Raw genomic sequence first — 25,786 nt, forward strand, 5'->3', positions numbered from 1 at the left:
CAGGAATAAGTAAAGCCCTGCCCTCCACAAAGATAGCTGCCTGCACGCGGTGCGGAAAAAAGCATAGTAAGTCCATAAAGAGGAAACGATCATCTGCAGGAAGCCTACAGACAAAACGGATGACCTGTCATCTGTCCTCGGTTTTATTAGGCAAAGCTTCCAGGATTCAGGTCCTCTTTATCATGTGGCTCTGCCTTAAGGATGTGCTTATCACCAGGTACACATATTACTTGTTAGATCAAGGCAGGTTCTAGAGGTACTATATGAGAAGCTAGACCACGTGGAAATCCCAGAGAAGTATGTGAAGTGCATAATTTGGTCTTTAGGTACTAAACCTCTCTTCACTCCCATCTGTGTCTTAAAGTAGAATATAGAGTGACAAACGGTATATAGCTAACGCCTTTATATTCCAAAATTCATCTATAAAAGGGCAAAAATACAGAACATTTTTGAAGGAGAAGCTTTATTATAGTCTTTGGCTGTACCATGCTCCAATTTAATAAAGGCTTCCAAGAATTCAGATGCAAAACCTGTTTTTGGTCCTAGGTGCTGTAGTCTGCATGCCACTGGATCAGACAAAATATACCAGTATCCAGAGAAATTCCATGCATTAGCAAATAAGCTCCTACTAAGGCAGGCCATAAATAAAGATTGTAAAGGCAGAAGGTTTTTTTTTTATCTTAATGCATTCTATGCATTAAGAAAAAAAGCCTATGTGCAGGGAGCGGGGCTGGTCACTCATGCTGAGTTATCATATTCTGGGAGTGGGGAGACTTACCCGCCATTAAAATATACAGGTCAATGCTGCCGACGGTACTGATCATTCGGGAAAAACCCGACAGGCTGGTTGTAGAGATTTCATAGATCTGCACAACCAGACTGCCCATACATAGATCGAAATTTGGCCAGTCGCTGCTGAAATGGCTGAATTTAGATTTTCAATTCATGTATGGCCTCCTTAAAGCAGAGTGACTCCCTTACAAACTCATGCAGAATTCTGACTTCCAGCACTATGTGATTTATAGCACCGAGGGGGAGGCAACAGGTGATCATTGACCGTGCAGGTTCCCGATTTCGGCCATGGTTAAAGATTAGATACACTTTAATCCTGAAGAGAAGTAAGGCCTATTGTAACAAAGTGAAACTAGTTGCTAGAGAATCACAAACAGGAGGTTTCTTTTGGCCAATAAAGGTAACAGCAGGTAGATTGTGTTATCTGTTCTAAAGCAAACCATTTAAAAAGGTTGACAGGTTCACTTTAAATTGTACACAATACCTAAAAAATGGCAGATAAAGCACCTGCATAGTGTGGTCAACCCCTTGGCAGTCCTTGCAGCCCATCACAACCATTTAAGAGATGATATCTGGTTGTTATTAGTAATTGAACATTACTGTGTCTCTTTACCTTGTAACGGTAAATATCTCTGCAGATAAAGAAGCTTTAAAAGTACTTTTTCATTAGGCCACACAGAGTAACAAGCATTGTTGTCCCCAGGAAGTCAAGCACCTATCATGTTAAATGTCCATTTGGTGTATTCTAATTGAGATATTTCATGTTGTAGGTGACATTGACAGCACTGCCAGATTGTGAACTTTAATACTGAATGCTACTTTGCAAGACTGGCTGAGTAAGGCATTTTGAATTTAATTTCATTGATCAGGCTCTTGATTGCTCAAGTAGCAGACAGCTGAGCAATAATGTAGAGAAATCCAATTCTAGGAGATTAATGGATATCAACCCAATTCTGCTTTAGGGGGAAATTATAAAGTCCTGTGAGAATGATGCCCTATACAAACAATAAAAAAGTATGTAATTAATAATGACTCCCATATTCTAAAATGACGGTTTAAAAAAAAAAAAAAAACACATTTTAAACGGAAATTGTAAAAAAAAAAAAAAAAAAAAAAAAACACTATACTGGGTAAGTAAAGCTTACCAAGAAAATGCCCAATTTCAAAGGATGAACAGTCCAAAAAACACAAATGAACCATGCACCTTTTGCAAAAAGACAGATTTAAACTGAAATACGCTAGCGCCACCTTGTGTTCTTTTAAGGGAAATAAGCTAAAGCACAATTTGACTCTGCACATGTAAAGTAAGAATGCTTTTTATTATTATTCTGTTTAATTTGATTTCTGGTAACGTACCAACTTTTAATTTTCTTATTTTATTTTTTTAAATCGCAATAATTAATTTAATTATTTAAATTTTTTTAACTTTTTAATGGTTGACCTAAAAAAGGGTAATATGTGAAATAAATACACAGGTAAAAAAACAATATGCATGTTCAAAGAAAATCGATACATTTCTACCCCCCCCCCCCACCTCCTTATTTCGCATAAATAAAGACTGAACACTACTACATTAGATTATAAATCAGTTAACTAAAACCATCTTCGGTCACTGATCCCCTTGGTCATCAATGGGATCAGGGTACAAGCACGGGCATGAAACATTTGTGTTAGAGGCAATAGCTGCAGAGATGTGTCAGCATGTGGAAGCTTCACAGTTTTCAGCAGTCAATGACCAGCTGCTCTCCAAGGGTTTAGTCTTCTATGTGAGCTAGCATGTTACATATTAGTATGCTTTTATAAATATGCTGTGATGGGACAATTTGTGCCCTCTCCCTTCCTAGGTTTTTTTTCCTACTTACATTTATGTAACGTATTGCACATTACCCCTGTGTAGTTAAAGCGTTAATTTAACACCTTTGTTGAGAAAAAAAAAAAAAACATTCCCCTCTGGGTGATCCATGTACATTGCAAGGATTTTACCAAACTTTGTTGCAGATTTCTACCTTTTGGTATTCTGAAGAAATCCCTGTTTGTTCCTCTGTGCTGAGTGAGTCTAATGGGAGTGGTTATATATTTATCAAATCAGCTGCAGCAAGTTCAGGGCTCGAATGAGGAAAACTGCTGGGTCAGCATCCCTTTAGACGTGCTCCTATTGGGAGTATCTCACCAATTATGAAATTTTTGTTGCAGGGGATGCCAGAAATCGGACTTGTATCTTAGTGCAGACTTCTGGGAAAATTGGTGAGCCAATCACACAAGCAGGAAATGTTTCTGGGGTGTGGTCAGTACACATTCTGTATACAGAACATCTCCAGGTAGCCATATTGCATTGCATTTTCAGAAAATTACAACAGCTGCAGATTGAAAAGAAAAGGTAATTTTTAATAACATTAAATTACAATATTTCTTGTGTCGCAATTGTATACCCTGTATTATTTTTTCTTCCCCCCCCCCCCCCCCCCCACTAAAGTGGAGTTACCCTTTAAGAAAAACTGCTAATGTGATTTCGATTAAAATCACATGTTGTGTACAAAACTCACAAATCTCATTACACAGAATTTTCTCTATCCTTGGGCTCCAGGAGGAGGGATCTCTAAAGTGCTGACATCACTTCCTGTTATTGTGTCACAACATACTAAGACTACAAATCCCATCATGCCCTGGGAGTCTGAATGAGTGGCAGCATGGGTGGAACTGTGGGCTTGTATGGGATGAATCAAACTTCTGGCTTGTCCATCTAACTATGCTGTACAGTGAGTGGACCCAAAGGTGTGAGACTTCTGGTCTGATCCACCCACTGTACAGCAGAGTTAGATGGACAAGCCAGAAGTTTGATTCATCCCATACAAGCCCACAGTTCCACCCATGCTGCCACTCATTTAGACTCCCAGGGCATAATTGGATTTGTAGTCTTAGTATGTTGTGACACAATAACAGGAAGTGATGTCAGCACTTTATAGATCCCTCTTCCTGGAGCCCAAGGATAGAGAAAATTCTGTGTAATGAGATTTGCGAGTTGTGTACACAACGTGTGATTTTAATCTAAATCACATTAGCAGTTTTTCTTAAAGGGTACCTCCACTTTCGTGGGGAAAAAATAGCAAATAAAGAAAAAAAATAACACAGCGTATATAAGAGCTTGATTTAATGAGACAGTAAATAGTCCTCAGACAATATACAGTCTGAATGGGTGGCAAAGTGGGCAGGACTGTGTGTGTATGGGATTAATCAGGCTCCTGTCCTATGCTGCAGAGTAGGCAGATCAGACTGGGACTCAGATTATCGCGTCCAAACACTGTAGTGAGTGGTGATGTAATCACCCTACTGCTCACTTTACTGAGAACTACGGGGGAATAGTGATTGTGCAAGACCGGTGGCCAGAGGGATAGAAGGCACAGAGGCCACCGGTCTTAGGAGCAAAATATGAGGGCTCCGCATGGAATAAAGAAGACTGGATTTCTGACTTCCAAGGGAACTGTGCACTAAAACACAAAAAAAATTATTTAAAGGTATGAGGATATATATATATATATATATATATATATTAGTAATTTTCTTGCCCAGAGTTCAGCTTTAAGCGGACTTTTTGAATCTTTTTTAATGCCTTAAGAACAAATGGGCAGATTTTTTTAAAAAAATTAGGAAACTATTCCAATTTCTTGTCATGTCAATTTATGTCTTGTGTTAATCAAGAAACCATGATAATTCACAAGGAGTTGCATTGAATAGCAATCACAACATGCTAGACTACTTTAAACAGCATCTGATTTATATGGCACTTAAGCAGTATGATCATTTATAGGCATCATTAGCTTAACAAAAGGTCATGTTAATAATGCAAAACATTCAAGGGGCTGAAGGGCTAAAGTGAATTGTGGGAATGATGATTGTACTGTCAGAAAGTCAAGAGAAAGTGATTATACATTTCTGGTAACTGCAGCATCATTATGCCAAGTAGAGAACACTGGCAACATACATAGCAGCTGACATTTTCTTGCTTTTCTTTCACATTTCCCTGTTAAAGATATATAAAAAGCTGGGTCACCCATGTGATGATAATGTGGACTGGGGACCCCACAAAAGCTGTGAGAGGGCCCAGGGCAGCCATGTGGTTTGAAAATCGTAGTGAGCCATGACATTTTGTTTTAGTAACAGTGACCTCCTCTTCAGTACCTGGCTATATTAGGACTTCATTTTATACCATTATCAATATCTTAGCTGCATTCCAAAACATCCACAGACATGCTAGTAACTGGTTCCCATCTAAATTGGCCCTAGTATATATATGTATGAATGTGGCATCTATCAAATATCAAATGGTTTTATTAGACTGACTTCACATTCTTAGCAGGAGGCAAGGCCTATCTGCATGGAGACCTTTGAAAACACTTGGTGTCTTCCAGTATCCACCTGATGGACAAAATACCCACTCCTATTCCTTTTTTTTTTTAATTTCCGCTCACCACCCTTTCCCACACAGCTCACTACCATCATACGCACTTGTCCCACATCCCCATGCAAACCCTCCTTCCCTGTCCCCTTCCCTCCATATACTGCTCACTTTTTTTCAGAATTTCCCCCCTGCATCTTCCCCTAGCATAAAAATGGAGAAAACCTAGGGTATTGTTCTACTCCTTCCTTAATCTTTCCAGATACAAAAAAATCTGATTATACATGGTTTATTTGTAAAATACTAATGTCCACAGGAAACCACTATTTTGTGCAAAACTTTAATTGTTCATCATACTCATTCAATGTACGTCCAGTTCTTATGTTCTTACCTTACTGTATACCACATTTTTGTACATTTCTCCCAGTTGAATACTTTAAAAAAAATAAGGGAAAAAGCTCCAAAATATCTCTATTACGTATTTAGCCTTATTCTGAAGTTTAGATTTCAGGAGTCCAAAGAGGTCTGAGAACAGGGGGACAAAGGTTGGCTATAAGAATGTATTCATGCTTTTTTTTTGCAAATGTTTCCCCTGAAATGAGAAGGGAGTGCAGCCAGGGGCGTCAGGCACTATATTTTATCAAGTACTGTTTGATGAAGGTTTTTGCTGTCTCCTACATACATGAGATTATCAGTCGGATCTGAAGACAATCGTCTTATGTGCATGGACAACCTACTGTTAGTACCGAGAAGCTACTTCCTCATATAAAATAAATTAGTGAATTAATGAGAGATGTCCTTAATGTGGTGCTTTGTGGCATTTCCACCCATGTGGGTTACTTGGTACCCAACAACGATGTAGGTATCAAGAACAGCTTTAAAGATAATTTAGTTAAATGCTATCTTTTTGCTCTTCCGGTTAAAGTTTTCCAAGCTTGTAGAGAGAGGTCTATTTCTTGCTTTAAAGGGGTTGTAAAGTCAGAGGGTTTATCATAATGCATTCTATGCATTAGGATAAAAAGCCTACTGTGTGCAGCAGCCCCCCTAACACTTACCTGAGGTCCCTCTCTGCCCAGTGATGTCCTTGAGTGCCTCAGCTGGGAGGCACTCATGGACTCATTCGGGGGTCACTCTCTTTCTAAATGGCTGAGAGACAGCAGCGGCGCCATTGGCTCAATCAAACTCAGCCAATCAGGAGAGAGAAGGGAGTGCCAAAAGGGTGCCCCCATAGCAAGCTGCATTCAGTGGGGGCACTAAAAAGGAGGGAGGGGCCAGGAGCTCCAGTCGAGACCCGAGAAGAGGAGGATCTGGGCTGCCCTCTGCAAAACCACTGCACAGAGGAGGGAAGTATAATTTATTTTTATAGCAAACAAAATGAGACTTTACAATCGCTTTAATTACATAATTCATCAAATCTGAAAATCGCAACAACCAGAATAGAAACCTTATATCCTCTTACATAGAATATAGAGCATAATATGGAAAGATGGAATATATTTAGACACAAAATACCAGAGTAGAAAATGTTAATTTGCCTACAAGGGCATAAGCTTATTAAATCCATCGACAAATGTCAAGATGAGGGTTGCAAAAGTACATCCAAAACACCCTGCTTTGGAGCCTTTACCAATTTCTTGTCTTCCTTTCTTTCTTGCCAATTAACTTTGGTGCACATAATACAAATATTGGAAATACAATTAATAATAATTAAGGTTTCTGGAATTACTATTGGGGGTATGAGAAATGTAGTTATCTATGAGAGTAGAGCTGTAGCCCCTTTACAATGGGACACTGCTTCTCACTGTAGATGCTGCATCACTATGTTTTTGTATTTCCCATTAATATCTTGTTTGATGCCCTATAAGGCTGACATCTCCACGGTGTGCCCTTCATTGACAGTGTACGATTGAAAAAAAGTAGTATGGCCAAAGCTTTTTTTGGTCATACTTCCCTTCTGGGTCATAAGAGAGCACTTGTTTCTGCACTCCTGTGACCCCAATTCACCTGAAAGGGGACTGCAGCAGCATTACACCAGTGCTGCAGTCATATGAATGAGTATGTATGTTTGTGCTTTTGTGATCCCTCAATTCTCCTTTAGGTTATCATGTGAACATCGCTACATAATGATGTAGTTTGCCATCAGAATAAATCTTGTGCTGCGTAACCTAATACTGTACAACTTAGAACACAAGATTCAACCAGACTTCTTCCAAATTGCAGATATCCACTTTTGCAGCTATCATCTGATCTGCCAGATTTGGTTGGTTGTTATATCTATGACTTGGTTCTGTGCAACCCTGCTGTGTCCATTATGGGAGGTTTCCACATTCATGGTTGAATTTATTATTTATTGATGTTAAAGTGGATCTTTCAGTTAAATGGACCAAGATGTGCTGTCTTAGAAGGAAAATATAAAGATGTTAATTTTGCACAAGCAGTACCCTGAAAAATGTACCCCTTTCCTCGGATTACTCTTGAAAAATAGCAGTGCCCTTCCTCACACGTGGCTGTGAATTGGCACTCCTGTAGTGTGAGATCTTCTAAAGCTATGCTGATTCTGAGTTCACCACTTTGTTGCTCACTATTCTCCTTGCTGAAAGGAATACTGGAGAGGAAACTATATATCGGGAAAAGATCTCCCTGCTTTCGTGTCAGTCAGTGCTTTTTTATTTTACATGCAATGCATGCATTCACTTAACTAGGAAAAAGAAAACCTAACGCTAAAACAACTTTAAAGATAATTCAATAGGAGGTGTTCCAGGGAACAACAAAAACTTCCAAGCAGAGAACAGATTTGGGATTTATTTAAGATCTGATTGCTGGAGTATACAAAAATGTATATGTAAGAAGCTAGGGGGCTACTCCACCCGTAACTAAAATCTGCCCTTTAGTGGTCTGACATAAGTTGTGGGACATATTTTTAAAGCAGTGATTATGACATTCGTCAAACATTTCCAGGTGGGTAATCATTTCCTATAACTTAAAAACACATGTACCAGGAAGATTTAATGGCAGAGACTCGTACGGGGAATCTGTATATATGCCCATATAGTTTGAGTCAATACAAACCTCAAGAAGACCAAAATAATTTTACATGTTTCTGTATATGGAAATTCTGTTGACTACCTCTCCACTAAAAACAAGGTGGCTTTAATAAAGGAATATCACATTGCTGTTCGATGCAATGTTTAGAATAGACGCGTGGGTGCTTCTCTGAAATGAAGTACAAAATGGAGTTGGCAGACTATGTGCCCTATGACCATGTATAGTCATCAGCTTGATGGACGCTCAATATAACTAATACACAAGATGTACACAAGCAGAACAGACCGATCTCATAACCTAAATCATACTGCTGGCACCCAATTACTGCTTCTATAATGAAAGCATTTGTTGGCCTCTGATGGATCCTAGAACCGACCAGTGTGCCCCTGGAATAGTTCATGAATTTGCTGAACAGGGAACATAAGTGCGTAACACTTTATATAAAGGGAATACTGATTGACAACCATATTTAAAACAAGCCAACACAAAGATAGTACAATATCTTATTTGTAAGAATTAAACCACACAAACGATCTTAATGAGAGATATTAACACAGTTGCTTATCAAATCAAATATAAATTTGTATAAAAAACGTTAGCATTAATCTTTAGGTCTGGTGTGCGACCAAATCAGCTGCTTGGGTTTTGTGCCGTCATGAGGCCAAATTGTGACTGTCTGCCTATTTCCTATGCTGCAAACAGAGAATTCATTTAGCAACAAAACTCAAGTTAATGAGCGCAGAACTTTAGGGGCACTTTTCAAACATGTACAGATAGGGTTGGTGGCTAATTTACTACGCAAACTGCTTACAGGGAACAAATCTATTGCTAAATTACATTAGAAGTAAAATAAAGATACGCTCCGGAAACAATAAGACAAATTTGAAAAATGTTTCCCAATATGTCCCATACACCCTATACATAATACTTACTGTTTTTAAGGAAAAAAAATAACGGCTATAAATGGTAAAATAGTAACCTAAAAAATCCTCTATAGGGCTTATGTATATACAGGGACCAGAATGTACTGGCACACAAAAACCTTACTTTGTAAAGTTACAACAGTAGAACTCAAGGGGTAACCTTTCCTGAATATTGAAAATGACAGTACAAAGCCACAGACGAAGCACTCAGGATTATCTATATTTAAACTATATCTCGAGCGTTGCATAGCGACTTGCTATTTTTATTTATGCAAGCTGTAAAGTGGTTAACCAGAGTGCTTGGTAAGCTTGTGAAATTTGTAAAGCGTTTACATTCAGCAAAATAATTGCAAGACAAACCTGCTGTAAAATCTGTCTGTTGTCTAGCAGACCTAAAGTAATGGCTAGCAGTATCAATGCACATCTTAGGCAATAACTGATAAACTGAGCAAAGTTGAAATGAATACTGCTGGGTCTGTATTCAGAAAGTGATATCTGTGAAAAAGGAGAACATACTTCCCTAATAATTCTATTAACATACTTGTGGTTAGACATTTTCCAGAATAAAAGCCAAATACTCACCCGTCTGCGGCAAAAAGGCAGGCCGTGAGCTATGATGCTGATACAAAAGGTCTTCATCACGGTTTGGTTTGGCAAACTTTCTTTAGTGCTTTTAAGATCAATGGGGAGCAAATCATAATTTAGGGTAGCTTTATCAGACTTGGACATCCTTGGCTGACTCTTGCTCGCTGATACTAACATACAGAAATGTTCATATTCACCATCTGATGGCTTCCTGTACAGAAGAGCCCAAAGTGGCTCTCAAAATCCCAAGGCCTTCTCTTCCTGTCTTTCAAGTTGTCCCTGTGGTGTTCTGACCTATGTGTGGCTTGCTGAAGTACATGCTGTCCGAGTATAGCAAGGAATTATAAACTCCAAATGAGGAGCAGACTGCTCCTGTCATTCAGGCAGCTGCCAGTCCCTCCCATAGCAAGAGAGGAGCAATTACTGTACAGTAAAATGCTGTCTGCCCACTAGTCACACTGCAAAGTTTGCATTCCACAAGTGGTCCTGCATCTCAGGACACTAACATTTATAAAAGGGAGAAGAGTGGTGAGATCTTAATTCATACACAAACCACAAAAAAAAAAAAAAAAATAGCTTGTTCAATAATAGGAAAATGTTTTAGGACTTATTTTTTCTGCTTTTTGTTTAAAGAATTTATATGGTACAACAAAACAATTGTAATTGTAAATTTTGTTTTATTACATAAGAGAGAAATACAGACACATAAAACAATTTACTTGGTGAGTGAATGTCCGTCCTTGCTATGAAGGAGGAATAGGTGGAGGACAGACATAAAATAAAATTCCAACTTCATTTAGACAGAAAAAATGTATAAATGTATTTTATCCTCTGCTGCCCTCTGGTGGAACAATCTAAATATACAGCTTCCACTTCAGACAGTTTTAAATAAATGGCTGAATCCCCCAAACACCAATATAATTTCATCTGTAGTTATTTGTTATTATGTAGCCAGCAACGCATCAATAACTACAGACTGCCGCATACTTCTGTTATTTAATAACTGTATACAGTGTATTATTTTAGGCATTACACTTTTTTTGTACAACTATAGGGAAAACTTTTTTTTTCTTTGAATAGAGTAAGAGAGGGTTATAACCCATGTCAGTTTTTTTTTTTTTGCATAAATGTTTTGAGTAAAGGATAGATTTCACAGTTTTTTTTTTTTTTTTTACGCCATCTGTGTCCCATTTGGGAGATTTCCCTTCACTATGTCCCATAGCCAAAACAGGAAGTGAGAGGAAATCACTGCAAATCAATGGAATCTCTTGGGGTCCCCCGGGTCACCAGAAATAGTGTACCCATTGGAAGATTTCCCCTCTAGTATTTTTCTGGGGACAATCCAAAATGTGAGACTTATTTCACTTTCAACAATAATGGTAAAAAGGACAAAAAATAAAAAAGGGTGATTCTCCCTATTGGGGGTGCAGACATTATTGAGAACCTGACAGGGGTTCTAATCCACCTCCACTCTATCCAAAACAAAAAATAAAACGTTTTGCCTTTATAGTTTAAGGTTCCTCACAATTGCATAAAATTGCAATTGTCTAATATAATGATGAACAATAAAGAACCCTGGTATTCAATAAAACATCCATATATATCTATGTGCTTGATTAAAGGCCTGTGTGTATTTAAACTATGTTGTATTTGGTTAGACGGTGGCATTTTGGGACATTTCTGAAATGCTTGCATTAAGTGCCTGTTCCAAGGATCTGTGAGGTGGCTCTGCTGATCTGAACAGCTGCTGAAGATACAAGAGGAAAGACAGCAAGCCGACAGTTGTTCCCGCAAGAATGTAGCTGCTCATTAGCTGCTTGTGCTGTGGTAGCACCTTTTCTCTGGACTATGCGAAGAATGGCAAAGCACAACAGGTAGGTTAGACATTCCATGGATGCAACATTATGTGGCCCTAGATTAACATTTCTCTGGGAAAGACGTTATGTGGCCCTAGATTAACATTTCTCTGGGAACGATGTTGTGGTTTACAAACATGGTTTTTGAGATAGCAGTAGTCCATGTCTGCAGAAAAGCACCTCACTAAGAATAGCTTACGGCCAAATTAACCACTTCTGGACCAGAAATGTTTACCCCCTTAAGGACCAGGACATTCTTTGTAATACAGCACTGCCTTACTTTAACTGACAATTGCACCTTTGTAAACCCCCCCCCCCCCCCCCAAAAAAAAATTTGCCCTTTTTTCCCACAAACAGAGCTTTCTTTTGGTGGTATTTGATCACCTCTGCCATTTTTATTTTTTTGCGCTATAAAGAAAAAAAAAAACAATAAGTGTATACTAATTGGTTTGCGCAAAAGTTATCACGTCTACAAATGATGCAATAGTTTAATAGCATTTTTATTATTTTTTTACTAGTAATGGTATCAATCAGCGATTTTTAGCGTGACTGCAACATTGGAACGATCGCCTGTGGGCAGCGAACATCAGGTCCACTGGACCCGTGGATTGACATCCCCGCTAGCCAATTGCAGCTAGTGGTATTGAACGAAACAATATACAGGTACGTGTAGTTTCACGCAATAGAGCCACACTTCCGCAGTATATACACGGCGGGCAGTCGGCAAGCAGTTAAGAGCAGTTTAACGGGGTGATATGGGTAAAACTATTACGATGAATATACACATGGTGTTCCAACAGCACATAAGACCAACATTACAAATGGCAAAAAGTACTTGAAGTGGTAGTAAATGCTGTGGAAAAATAAAAAAAGGTACCTTCCCATACACACACTCCTAAACCTTGTGGACAGCCTTCCCAGAAGAGCTGAAGCTGTTATAGCTGGAAAGGGAGGGCCAACTCAATATTGAACCCTACGCACTAAGACTGGAATGCCATTAAAGTTCATGTGAGTGTAAAGACAGGCGTTCCAATGCTTTTGACAATATAGTGTATCTACACCAAGATAACAGTAATGCACAATCACTGTGCTGCACTTCAACACAACAGGTGCTTAGGAGCTAGCAATCACAGGGACACAGGCCATTCCAGAGACCCTAAGGCCTCAGCCCCGGTTCACACTTCTGCGTGTGCGGGGTTCGCATGTAATGTCGGAGCGCACTGCTCCGACATTACATGCGATCAGCTGTGCGGTGCGAGTTTAGCCATACAGTTTGTATGGCTAAATTCGCATCGCACCCGCAGCAAACACGCACAGGAGGCATTTTTGCTGCCGCATCAGGATCGGATCGCACATCGGTTCACACTTGTGCGATCCGATCCTGTGCGAACTGCACGATCGCACTGCGATATGCGATCAAACTGGGGGTGTCGTTAAGATTACATTGACACCCCCAGCGTATCGCATATGGCAGTGTGAACTGCCGGGGGTGCGTATGCGATGCGGGAACAGGCTGCGAATTCGCAGCCTTCCCGCATCGCATATATGTGAACCGAGCCTTAGACTGCATTCAGCCAGGTTGGTACATTCTCCCTCAAATACTCACTGCAGGGCTCACAAAAGCCTAGAAATGTAAGCTAATCGATGAATGCAAAGCAATGCCAGCAGACAGGACTATCTGCTAGCCTATGAAGTATTCTATTTTAGAACTGGGAAAAGTTCAGTCCTCACCCATGTTTAAATTCTTGTCTGTCATTTTTATGTAGATTTTTCCTCACTTCCTCTCCCATTAATAGGTGGTTATTAGGATAGGAAGTGAGGGAAAGTCTCCACACTGCAATTTACAGAAAAGTGGGTAAGGGTTAAAACCTAATTGTTAATTACAGTCCATGTCCCCAATAAGATGATTTCCACACTTCATGTCCCAGTGACAGGCGATCTTTGGGACAGGAAATGAGGGGAATCTCCTCCCCCGGGACAGAGAGCAATAAAAAAACTAATTCACACTCTTCAGCACGATGCAAACTAAAACAAATACATTTTAACTAGAGTTGACTTTGAGAGGCTGTGTACAATAACACAGTGCAGCTCAGAGGTAGTTGTGCAAGGTACAGCTAGATGCGGAAAGTGCTCAGTACCCGGCGTTCCTAACAGTCTAAGCCACAGGTGTCAAACACAAGGCCCACGGGCCGAATCCGGCCCTCCAGGCCATTTTATGTGGCCCTTGCACCTCTCCTGTAGCTGCAGGAGAGCTCCAGTCTTCCTCCAGACCTTATACTTTCTGCTTTCCAGCAATGCCTCCAGCTTCTTCCCAGCTGCACCACAAGGTAAGGGAGGTGCACTGTGATGTAAGGGAGGGTGGGGGACTCAACTTTTGATGGTGGAGAGGCTCTTTACGTCTTATGTAAGGGTAGGGGCTGCTCTGGACATCTAGTCTTACCGATACAACCGGCCCTTCTGAGGGCAATCATAATGCTGATGCGGCCGGCGATTAAATTGAGTTTGACACCCCTGGTCTAAGCATACAGAAGAGACACTATTGGCCTCATGCACACTGGACGTTATAAAAACGCCAGAAGAAAGCTGTGGGAGTTTTTCAGCTGTAGTGGGTTTTTTAGCAAAACCATACTCCCACAAAAGCGTATGGCTCATAACGCTGATAAGCGTTGATTAGCTGTGCTTTTCATCATTTTTTGGCTTTTATCAGAGTTAGAGCGTTCTTACAGCTGAAAAACATCTCCTAAAACCCACTAGAGTTCTGGGTTCTTTTTTTCCAGCCAGAAAACACCCCTGCCAAAAAACTGCTGATAACAGCCTATGTGTGCATGGACACATAGGATAACACATGCTGGGGAGTTTACTGGCTGCAGAAAAAATGTCTGACGCCAAAAACAGCACCTTTAACCACTTCTGGACCGGAAGATTTTCCCCCTTAATGACGAGGCCACATTTTGTGATTCGGCACTGCATTCCTTTAACGAACAATTGCGTGGTCGTGCAACACTGTACCCAAATAAAATTGATGTCCTTTTTTTTCCCACAAAGAGAGCTTTCTTTTGGTGGTATTTGATCACCTCTGTGATTTTTATTTTTTGCGCTATAAACAAAAAAATAGTGACATTCCCCAAAAAAAAAAAAAAAAATTAAAAATCAAATTTTTTTAACATTTTAGGCCAACTTGTTTTCTGCTACATATGTTTGGTAAAAATAAAAAATATCGCAATAAGTGTATTTTGATTGGTTTATGCAAAAGTTATTGTGTCTAACTACAAGAAAGATGTCATTTTTATTGCTTTTTTTTTTTTTACTAGTAATGGCAGCGACTGCGACATTGCGGCAGACAGATCGGACCCCTGACTGACATTTTTGACACTTTTGGGGGGGGGGGGGGGGCAGTGACATTACTACCGTAATCAGTGCTAAAAATATGCACTGTTACTGTAATAATGACACCGGCAGGGAAGGGGTTAACACAGTAAGTGATCAAGGGGTTAAATGTGTACATAGGGGAGTGTTTCTAACTGTAGGGGGGGTGGCTTGTGAAATGATTACAGAGACCTGTGTTCCTATATAGAAGGATCACAGGTGCCGAGAGAAAAATGGTCAGCTGTGTTTACAACAGCTGACTGTTCTCTCTCAGTGGGGAGCGATCGCAGGTGTCAGGCGGCAATCGGAGCCGCCTGCGCCGTGCATCAGAGTCCCCGCTGATGAGCGCTCGCCCCCTAGCTGCAGGCGCATGACTGGCGTATACCTACGTCGGTTCGCGCAGGTGGGTGGTCTGGAAGCGGTTAAAGTGTGCATGAGGCCTAAGGCTCGGGCACACAGGCAGAAAACTTGCCACTGCTAGGGGCATCTGGATTTTTTTTTTTTTTTTTTTAATGCTGATAAACGCAGCTGAATGTTATCTATTGTGGCCATGCACGCGCTTATGCGAATATTTGTTTGCATCTTTCAGGGGGGAAAAAACACGCTCCAAAGCTGCGTTTGAAGAGGCGTTTACAAGTATAATTTATGCATGTATATGCATACACTAGTCAGTATATGCGTAAATTTATTGTAGTGGCTAGAATAAATATCCTAGCCAACAGAATGAGTTTACACTCATACACACAAACACCAAATGCCTGTAAACATGAATAAATACATACAAATACTGGAGATTAGAGGCGTTTTTTTCTGCCAACCTCTATCAGCATATTTGGAGCATACCTGTTTCTAAGAGGCCAACAGAATGGCTAAACAAGAACCTATCCAACCTTGCTCAGCACTGGTCCAGGACAGCACATCATCCCAGAATGACTACATGTCCCCCCCCCAAGGCAAGCAAAATGCCTGCCAACATTTGGGACAGGCAATCAAGTCATGTTCTTCAGAGTTGTGTGCAGCTGCTAGAAGAGGCGCTCCGAGAATGCAGCAGTGCCAAGGGAGGTTCAAAGTTAATTTTCAAACACCTCTAAACCCTCAGAGAAAATTCAACTACCTTCTGCTATAGTTCTACATATCAGCAAATTATAAATAGGGGACCAAGACATGTTTCAGTTAGAAGACTCACAAAATATTGTTTTAGGTTTATAAGCAATTTTGTCAACAGACTTTGGCAGTGATAGGCCTCATGCACACTGGACGTTTTTACAGCTGCTGTTAGCAGCGTCAGACGTTTTTTTTTGCAGCTGCAGAACGCCCATCCATGTTATTCTATGGCCTCATGCACACATAGAGCTTTTAGGAGCTCCAAGTGGCATAGGCGTTTTACAGCTCCAAAAAAAACCCAGGAACTGTGGGTTCAGGAGCTCCAGCGTCAAGCTGCAAAAAACGTCTGACGCTGCTAAAGGCTCCATAACGTTGCTTAACGTGCGTTAAGCCACGTTATACGTTTTTTTTCTTCCATTCAAAATCAATGGTTCCCTATGGGAGCCTATTGATTTGAATGGAAGTCACACCGCAGGTCGGATCGGGGTGATCCGACTTGCGGTGCGACCTGCACTGTGAGAATCTTGAGGGGGAACTCCACGCCAAAATGGGGAAAAAAACGGCGTGGGGTTCCCCCCCAGGTTCCAAACCAGGCCCTTCGGATCTGGTATGGAATTTGAGGGTAGCCCCGCGTCGAAAAAACGGCGTGGGGTCCCCCCCAAAATCCATACCAGACCCTTATCCGAGCATGCAGTCCGGCATGCCAGGAAAGGGGAGGGGACGAGCGAGCGGCCCCACCCCCCCTGGATCATACCAGGCCACACGCCCTCAACATGGGGGGGTGTGGGTGCTTTGGGGCAGGGGGGGCTCTGCACCTTGCCCCCATGTTGATGAGGACAAGGGCCTCATCCCCACAACCCTGGCCGGTGGTTGTGGGGGTCTGCGGGCAGGGGGCTCATCGGAATCTGGAAGCCCCCTTTAACAAGGGGGCCCCCGATCCCGGACCCCCTCCCTATGTGAATGGGTATGGGGTACACTGTACCCCTACTCATTCACCCCATAAAATGCAGTGTATGGAAATAACGACAGGAGACGTTTTGGAAAATTTATTAAAAATCTTCATCCGGCTCTTGTCCTCTCCGGGGGTCTTCTCCTCTCCGAGGGTCTTCTGCTCTTTTGCTGTCCGCCCTTCTTGTCTTCTCCTCTCCGGGGTCTTCTGCTGTCTTCTGCTCTTTTGCTGTCCGCCCTTCTTGTCTTCTCCTCTCCGGGGGTCTTCTGCTGTCTTCTCCTCTCCGGGGGTCTTCTGCTGTCCGCCCTTCTGCTGTCCAATCTTCTTGTCTTCTCCTCTCCGGTCTTCTGCTCCTTTGCTGTCGGCTGTCGGTTGTCCTTCTTCCTCCGGTCCTCCTCCTCCGACGTCTTCAGCGATAATGCCGGCCTTTGGTCTCTGCAGCTTATTATATAGCCATTAGGGGCGTGGTCGCCAGATGACGTCATCGGGAGACCACGCCCCCTTGTGTCACAGATGACGTCATCTGTGACACAAGGGGGCGTGGTCTCCCGATGACGTCATCTGGCGACCACGCCCCTAATGGCTATATAATAAGCTGCAGAGACCAAAGGCCGGCATTATCGCTGAAGACGTCGGAGGAGGAGGACCGGAGGAAGAAGGACAACCGACAGCCGACAGCAAAGGAGCAGAAGACCGGAGAGGAGAAGACAAGAAGATTGGACAGCAGAAGGGCGGACAGCAGAAGACCCCCGGAGAGGAGAAGACAGCAGAAGACCCCCGGAGAGGAGAAGACAAGAAGGGCGGACAGCAAAAGAGCAGAAGACAGCAGAAGACCCCGGAGAGGAGAAGACAAGAAGGGCGGACAGCAAAAGAGCAGAAGACCCTCGGAGAGGAGAAGACCCCCGTAGAGGACAAGAGCCGGATGAAGATTTTTAATAAATTTTCCAAAACGTCTCCTGTCGTTATTTCCATACACTGCATTTTATGGGGTGAATGAGTAGGGGTACAGTGTACCCCATACCCATTCACATAGGGAGGGGGTCCGGGATCGGGGGCCCCCTTGTTAAAGGGGGCTTCCAGATTCCGATGAGCCCCCTGCCCGCAGACCCCCACAACCACCGGCCAGGGTTGTGGGGATGAGGCCCTTGTCCTCATCAACATGGGGGCAAGGTGCTTTGAGGTGCGGGGTGCAGAGCCCCCCCTGCCCCAAAGCACCCACACCCCCCCATGTTGAGGGCGTGTGGCCTGGTATGATCCAGGGGGGGTGGGGCCGCTCGCTCGTCCCCTCCCCTTTCCTGGCATGCCGGACTGCATGCTCGGATAAGGGTCTGGTATGGATTTTGGGGGGGACCCCACGCCGTTTTTTCGGCGCGGGGCTACCCTCAAATTCCATACCAGATCCGAAGGGCCTGGTTTGGAACCTGGGGGGGAACCCCACGCCGTTTTTTTCCCCATTTTGGCGTGGAGTTCCCCCTCAAGATTCTCACAGTGCAGGTCGCACCGCAAGTCGGATCACCCTGATCCGACCTGCGGTGTGACTTCCATTCAAATCAATAGGCTCCCATAGGGAACCATTGATTTTGAATGGAGGCAGAAAAAAACGCTGCTAACAGCTACTGTGGCCAAACGTGCAATAACGCTAGTAGAAAAAGCTACTGAAAGCACGTTTTTACAGCTGCTGTTTCCCGGCGTTATGTAAACAGCTTTGGAGCACGTTTTTATGACGCCCTGTGTGCATGGAGCCATAAGGTCAGTAAGATCATAGCAATGGAAAGGTTTATTTTTTGTGGTTAGGATTGGAAATGTGTTCTTTGTCTGGATTTTTGTTTCCATGAACACATTTAGGTCAAATTTAAAGCCGTCCCCCCCAGGAGAAGACAGGGATTATCGCTAGCCATTTGCGATAATCGGAAACAAATCCGGCAGGCTGATTGATACATTCAGCCTGTACATCAAATGTTTGATTCCATGTATGGCCGGTCTTAGTCAGATAAGATGTCACCACACAGAAGAAAAAAAAGGTCATATGACTGGAGTGTGGTTGCCATCATCCCTCATTAGTCGCCATAGTGTACATACTCACTGAAAGGGATTTATAAAGGCAACCCACACACACTGTGTGTATAAAAATTATTTTATTATTATTCTTTACAAATACTAAAATGTAATTGCATTCATAAAATCTTTTTATACAACCACAGTTTTACATATATACATCAACAGTAAACACCATAATAGCACATCTGTAATGCAACAAGTGGTATTCTCCCCAGCTGTTTGCTGTTCAACTCCACCACCATTTGAGTCCACCAACCATCAGTAGACGGTTCCAAGAATTGGGGGTATCCAATGCGGTTCCAAATAAAGGTACAATCATTTCTTCTTTAAGGAATTTATACCACTCTGCAACATTAATATATATTCTTTGTCCTCCAATTTGGCGGCCTGGATCTCTATACTATACTGGAGATTTTTCACTTTACAGAGATACAAGTAAAAAGCCATGGGAGAGCTATATATTTCTTTGGAAATAATTTCAATGTGCAATCATTAATTTATGGAGGGTCAAATATCTTAGAATATATATTATCTACCCTTATTCTATTATAAACCGGGCTAATTTATTATATGTCATTATGTCCATTCAATTTTTCATTTTCCTTTCCCTCAAGGTATGGTATCTGAAATATGGACTTTGTCCATCAGTCCTTGTATACAACACTTAGGCCTGGTTCACATTGGTGTGAGATGGGATCTAAATTATGAGAGCACGAGTCGCATGACATGTCAAATTCAATGTTTCCCCATGAGAGCCATCTTAACTGATCCGAAACAAGTCGCTCTGACTTTAGAAAAGGTTCCTGCACTACTTTGGTCTGACTTCGTTACAACTTCAATGCCATAGAGTGTAAAAAGTCACATTAGGTCAGATCAAAAGTCGGACTGAAGCTATCGGGCAAATTCGGGTCGGAAGTCATGAGACTTTCATGTCGGAGCAGTGTGAACCTGGGCCAAACCACAGTACTATTGGGACAGTTTGAGCTGTGAGAGCAATCTAGTCAAAGATAGTATATTATGTGTCATTGATAATAGTAAATGAGCTAAGCTTAAATGAGCATAATGTATTTGCAACATAGAACAACTTTGTTTTAGAGTCGAGTGGTATCAAATCCCTGAAGAAGAAATTATTTGTACCCGGTTTTCAAACTGCATTGGATATCCCCAACACTTAGAACCATCTACTGTTTCATATGGTAGTGGATATTAACAGCAAGCAGCAGGGGAATACCACAAGTTGCAATACAGATGTGCTATTATGGTGTTTACTGTTCATGTCTAGATATAAAACTATAGTTGTATTAAAAGATTTTATTAATTTAATTACTTTTTAGTATTTTTAAAGAAAAATAAAAAAATATTTATTTATTTGGGTTGGCTTTAAAATCCCATAAAGTGAGGATATACACCCAGATGTCACCACACAAAGCAGTCCGTTCAAATGGCTAAATTGCATTTTGACCTGTACGTAAAATGCATGGAGCAGGAGAATAAGCTATAACTTTTTTTTTAAAGTTCACCTTTTCAAGCAGAATATTCACTTTCAAAAAAATAAATAAAAAGGATTTTCTAATACCTTTTCTGTCCAAACCATCCCAATGTACTTGCGTCTCCCTTACCTAGTACATGGCAGCTTTAAATCTGCACCCTCTCTTTTCAAATGTTTTAAAAGATGTATTCTGAGCCTTGGCTTCCTGGAGCATCATGTGACCATCCAGGAAACTTCATATCCCATCATGCACTGACACTGCATCACGGAATAGGGTGTGTTTTACCTCTCTGTACCACGCCTTCCTCATTACTGGTTTTAGAAACCACTTCACCACTGATCTGAACTAAGGTAGTAAAGTGGTGGGTGGGAACAATTTCTTAGAGAAGGGGGCAGGGGTAGGATGGGGGGGGGGGGGGGACAATTTCTTAGAGAAGAGGGCAGGGGTACAGTGTGTTAAAGAGGTTGTAAACCGAGAAAAACTTTTTTTCTTTACATCCTGAAAGAGAAAGATATAATGAGCTAGTATGCATCGCATACTAGATCATTATCAAATACTTACCTTAGAACGAGCCCTCGCCGCGCCGCGCCGCTCTCTTACCTCTATGACGGGCGACATGTACAGTCGCCCGTCTTCCGGGATCGCGGCATCCGGCCATCTGATTGGCCGGAGCCGCGGTGACGTCACTCCCGCGCACGCGCGCGGGAGCCGACGGTCACGGCACAGGGCTCTGAAGGAACGGCACGATCGGCCGTTCCTTCAGAGCGCCTGCGCCAGTGACGTCATTGGCTGCATCAAATGTAAATATCTCCTAAACGGTACATGTTTAGGAGATATTTACAGTACCTATAGGTAAGCCTTAATATAATAATAACTAATGTGTATGGAATTTTGTCAACATTTACACAAGTTTTACATAAGTGCATCCCCGTGTGTGGTGAGGTATGATGTATATACAATACAGCCTGCATTTATTATTGAGGTGAATAATGCTTTTACACACCTTAAGGAACCCAGAACTTTTTCTTTTAGCAGACTGTTATGATGCAGCTTGCATGAACCTAAATCTAAGTAGAAAGACCCCTGAAAGCCCAAATAAAGAACCACTGGGGCATACTTAAAGCAGAACTAAAAACTGCAGAATGAATGGCCTCTCCCACCCCTCTTTAGCGCTACCATCTAAAAAAAATTACGGCACCTTCTGTCTTGCGGAAATGCTGCCAGCTTCTAGCAGATTGCCACTATATCGCCCTGCAGTGTTTTCGCTCACCAAACGTCACGCAATGTCATATGGTGCACAGTTGTGGCTTAGTAACACACTGTCTCCTGAGATAGCTGTAACATAACTATCCCAGGGAGCAGCAGGTCCCGGTTAGGGTGGAGACCCCAAAGTAATGTTTTCTAGTACAAAAAGAAATAAAAAGGTAAAAATAAATAGAATACACATTTTTAGTCTTTGTGTAAGGAGGGATAAAATAAAAGTAAAAAGGTTGTTGGAGTGAGCCAAGTTCCACTTTGAGTTTCACTCCTCCAACTTGTCTAAAACATGAAAAAAATCATTTGATTTTCTTAAAGATTTTCTCAAAAGTAATAAAAATGTTTGCTCAAAACTACATTAACCAATTATCTCAAACAAAACTTGTCTATCTCACTGCCTAAACATAGTCTGATGTGTAGACCCACCCTAAAAGTGCCTATAGACATTAGACGAGTGTCTCCAATTTTCAGAACTTTGCAGCACCAAAGCAATGTTGCCATATCTACTTGAAAAATCAACAGGTAGTCAGCATGGAAAGAAATAAGCGGTTTTATTTTATTTTTATTTTGCAGTTATACTTTATTTTTGCTGTATGAATGATGCAGTGTTCCAGCTACCGGAGCAATCCAGTGTACTCTTGCAGCTAGTTACAGATAGATGCACACAGTTGTAGCAGCAGCTTAGCCTGTTACAAAGCAATGACAGGCTGATAGTGGCCCCAGCTGTCCTCCAGTGTTCAGATGTAATTACAGATGGAGTAATTGCCCGTTAGGGACAGATGGTCACCCATATACACAAACAAGTAAAGTAAACAGTTGCAGCCACTATAAGCCTATCATTGCATTTTATAAGCTCAGAGGCCATTCACCTATATATTCAACTGTACAAAAATATAGCTGGATTTTTTTCGCCTTGTGAATATGACCTTAGTCTCCTCTTTACCCTACACAAATCAGTGAAGGGAGTAAAGAGTTTAATGGTTTACAAAGGTCCTCATCAGTGTTCCTAACACAAGGTGCCATATTCTGGCAGGTGGAGAACATATTTTGTGAGGTGATTATTACATCAAAATGACAACCTCAAATTACTCTCAGACAGCACCTATTGCTGGCTGCTGTACATTGCACTATAGCTCTTTACGTTTTCAAGTTCAGACCTTTTACCTGTATTATATTCTGTCTGTGGTCATATCTGTCTGAAGTAGCTTCTCAATGGCATACCGCTGAATTACTAAGTGTTGAAGGCAGGCTGTGTTTTACTGACCACCCAGAAAAACAACCTATTCAGTGAGGTAAAAATGGAAATGTTTACTTCTCAATTTTGAGCAATAAAGCGTCTACTGTTTGGAATCACAAGTATGTAATTTAGCAATTAGTATTAGGTACGGCTTGCTACCATATTTTACATGTAGTGCCAAGCAGGAATGGTCTTCAACAATGCTTAAACACCCCTGAGCTGTAATACCACACAAAATGAAAAAGGCATCAGAAAAGGGAAGGTAGATATTGCACCTGTTTCTTTAACGGATTACGGTATTCATGTATTTTAGTGTCATGATTAAAAAATTAAATTCAGTAAAAGAAAAAGGTATATACAAGTTATAACTAATTAAAAAGAAGGCAAGCTGAAAAGCATTAACAATGGTACCATCTTAAATGTACAGTGTGGCAGATTCTCCTGATGGTTCTGCTGGTCTATCTTCCCTTTTTTATCTGGTCCCCCAATCACTGGCCTCCATTTTCATGTAAGAGTGGCCCCTTGGCCTGGAGGATCCCAATTGAGCCACCCTCATGTGCACACTCCCAGGGAGAGAACTACATGCGGGTACTACCTACACAGACATGGAGACCAAACAGAAGGCATACCTCTGCACCACCTCCAAGTGGCTCCCAAAAGCAACATTTTAACTGGGGAGGAGAATAGGCAAGTGTTTTGTTGTTCTTTTGGGCTGACTATTCCATGTAAGCGCAGGCAACATGCTTATAATAGCCAGTGGGGCATGCATGTGCAGTGGCAGTATGGCTGAGGGGATAGGTCATTTTTAGCCCAGTGATCACATGACTTCTATTTACATTTTAAATATGACCAATGTGCAGGGAAGTGGGACACATGAAGCTGGAGGACAAGAATGCAATATGGATAAAAATGGGATTTATGACTTACAGCAAAATCCATTTCTCTGATGTTCATTGACGGAAACACCTCCTGATTCTTCTTGACTATAGGTCATACTGCCCCCTACAGGAGTAGGCCACTAGGCAGGAAAAAGCTTGACTACGCCTTTGGGCAGTCCCAGGGTGTATACACACACTCTTAGCTATAGGCACTCAGTTTTGTTACAAGCAGTGTCAGAAGAAAGCCAACTCCACAGAGGGGTGGGTGCTGTGTCTGTCAAAGGACATCAGAGAAATGGATTTTACAGTAAGTCAAAAATCCCATTTTCTCTTTCGTTCATTGACGAACACAGCTCCTTATCTTCTTGACCATTGGGAGGTCCCAAAGCAGTGCTAAACATGAGGGGTGGGAAAACATTAGAAAGCAATTCCCAAGTCTAACCATAGCCAACCAGGTAACAGAGCTTAACCATAAACAACTGGAGCTCACCTGAAAAAAGAATACACTCTAAAAGAGGACCAGGTCCTCTAAATAGCAGCCAGCAAAAACCTTGCAGCCAAAAGAAGCATCCGCAGATGCCAAACTTTGTAAAAAACGTTGTAAAAGTGTGCACCGATGACTAGACGGCCATCTTGCAAGCCTGCATCACTGACGCTTGAAGACGGAAAGCACAGGAGACACGAAGCGCCCTAGAGTGCGCCTAAACAGGTTTTGTTTTTATAACTTCTGTCTACATGTGCATTTATGCCGGGAACCTCTAAAATCCCTCTTGGTGTTTCCATCCCTCTTTCTCCCCAAAGGGAGAGAAAGGGGTTGGAATCTACTCCCCTTTTTCCTACTTAACTTTTTGAGGGATAGGGCCTTGGCATGTAATCGTGATTTTTGTCTGATAAGGTGTCAAAACAGAATCTCCCCCCACCTTCTCCCCTTTAACTAAACAGGGAAAGGAGGAACCTGACCCGATGCAATAGGCCTGAATCACGGTCTGATCCATCTGGAAATGGTCGCAGAAGAAGCAGACAACCCTTTGTGAGGTCTGTCCGTGAGTACAAATAGAAAGTCTGACTTCCTAAAAGACTTCGTAGCTGTCAGGGACACCCTAATTGCCTGGACCACATCCAAGACATGAAAGGCAATTTCCTTCAGATGTTTAGGCCTGGGACACAGGGAAAGCAACACAATATCTGCATTGAAATGACAGTCAGAGACCACCATAGGAAGGTTTATTGACAGAGGCAAAGCACCACCTTATCTTTATGAATCACCATAAGGTGAACGATGGAACTGATGGCATTATCCTGATACCCTGCATGCAGAGGTGATAGCCACCAAAGGAGGCCACCTTCTGGGGCAGCGTAACCAGGGAACCTCCCAATTATTTTCAAAGAGAAGCTACAGAAGAGTTGAAAGCACCACATTAGGATTCCAGGGCGGCAACGGAGCAAGCACTGAAGGAACCAAATGTCGGACACCCTGAATAAAAGGTATGTACAAGGGAGTGTGTGGCCAAAGGTCATTGGAAAAAGATCCCCAAAACCCTATACCTGACCCTTGATGGTACTCAAGGCCAAGTTCTATTCAACCCCCCATTGAAGGAAGGTTAAGATCCGATCTACCGAGAAGGAGCGAGGATGAACCCCAAGAGACTCGTATACGCATTGTACATCTTCCACATTTGATGGTAGATCTTCCTAGAGGCAGATTTCCTAGCTTTTAACAGTGTTGGAATCACAGATTCAAACAAACCTCCATCTTAAGCACCTGGTGTTCCAACAGCCAAGCCATTAAAGCCAGCGACTGTAAAGCAGGATGGAAGACTGGTCCTTGGGACAGCAGATCATCCCTGAGAGGA

At 42.0% G+C, this 25,786-nt stretch overlaps 1 protein-coding gene across 3 annotated transcripts in view; it reads right to left on the bottom strand.

Annotated features, from left to right (window-relative positions):
- FBXW7 (F-box and WD repeat domain containing 7) overlaps positions 1 to 25,786 on the bottom strand; it is a 325,255-nt gene that overhangs the window by 162,859 nt on the left and 136,610 nt on the right. Inside the window, exon 1 of one of the 3 annotated variants that reach the window (XM_082244067.1) lies at positions 9,736 to 10,040. The exons of the other annotated variants lie outside the window; for them this stretch is intronic. Within the exon in view, the coding sequence (XP_082100193.1) occupies positions 9,736 to 9,915 (180 nt within the window). The 5' untranslated portion in view covers positions 9,916 to 10,040. Of the gene's footprint in view, positions 1 to 9,735; positions 10,041 to 25,786 lie in introns of those variants that run through there. 3 annotated transcript variants of the gene reach the window in all.

This window comes from Pelophylax lessonae, assembly GCF_965119305.1.
Source record: "Pelophylax lessonae genome assembly, chromosome: 1".
In the NCBI taxonomy this organism is placed as follows: Eukaryota; Metazoa; Chordata; class Amphibia; order Anura; family Ranidae; genus Pelophylax; species Pelophylax lessonae.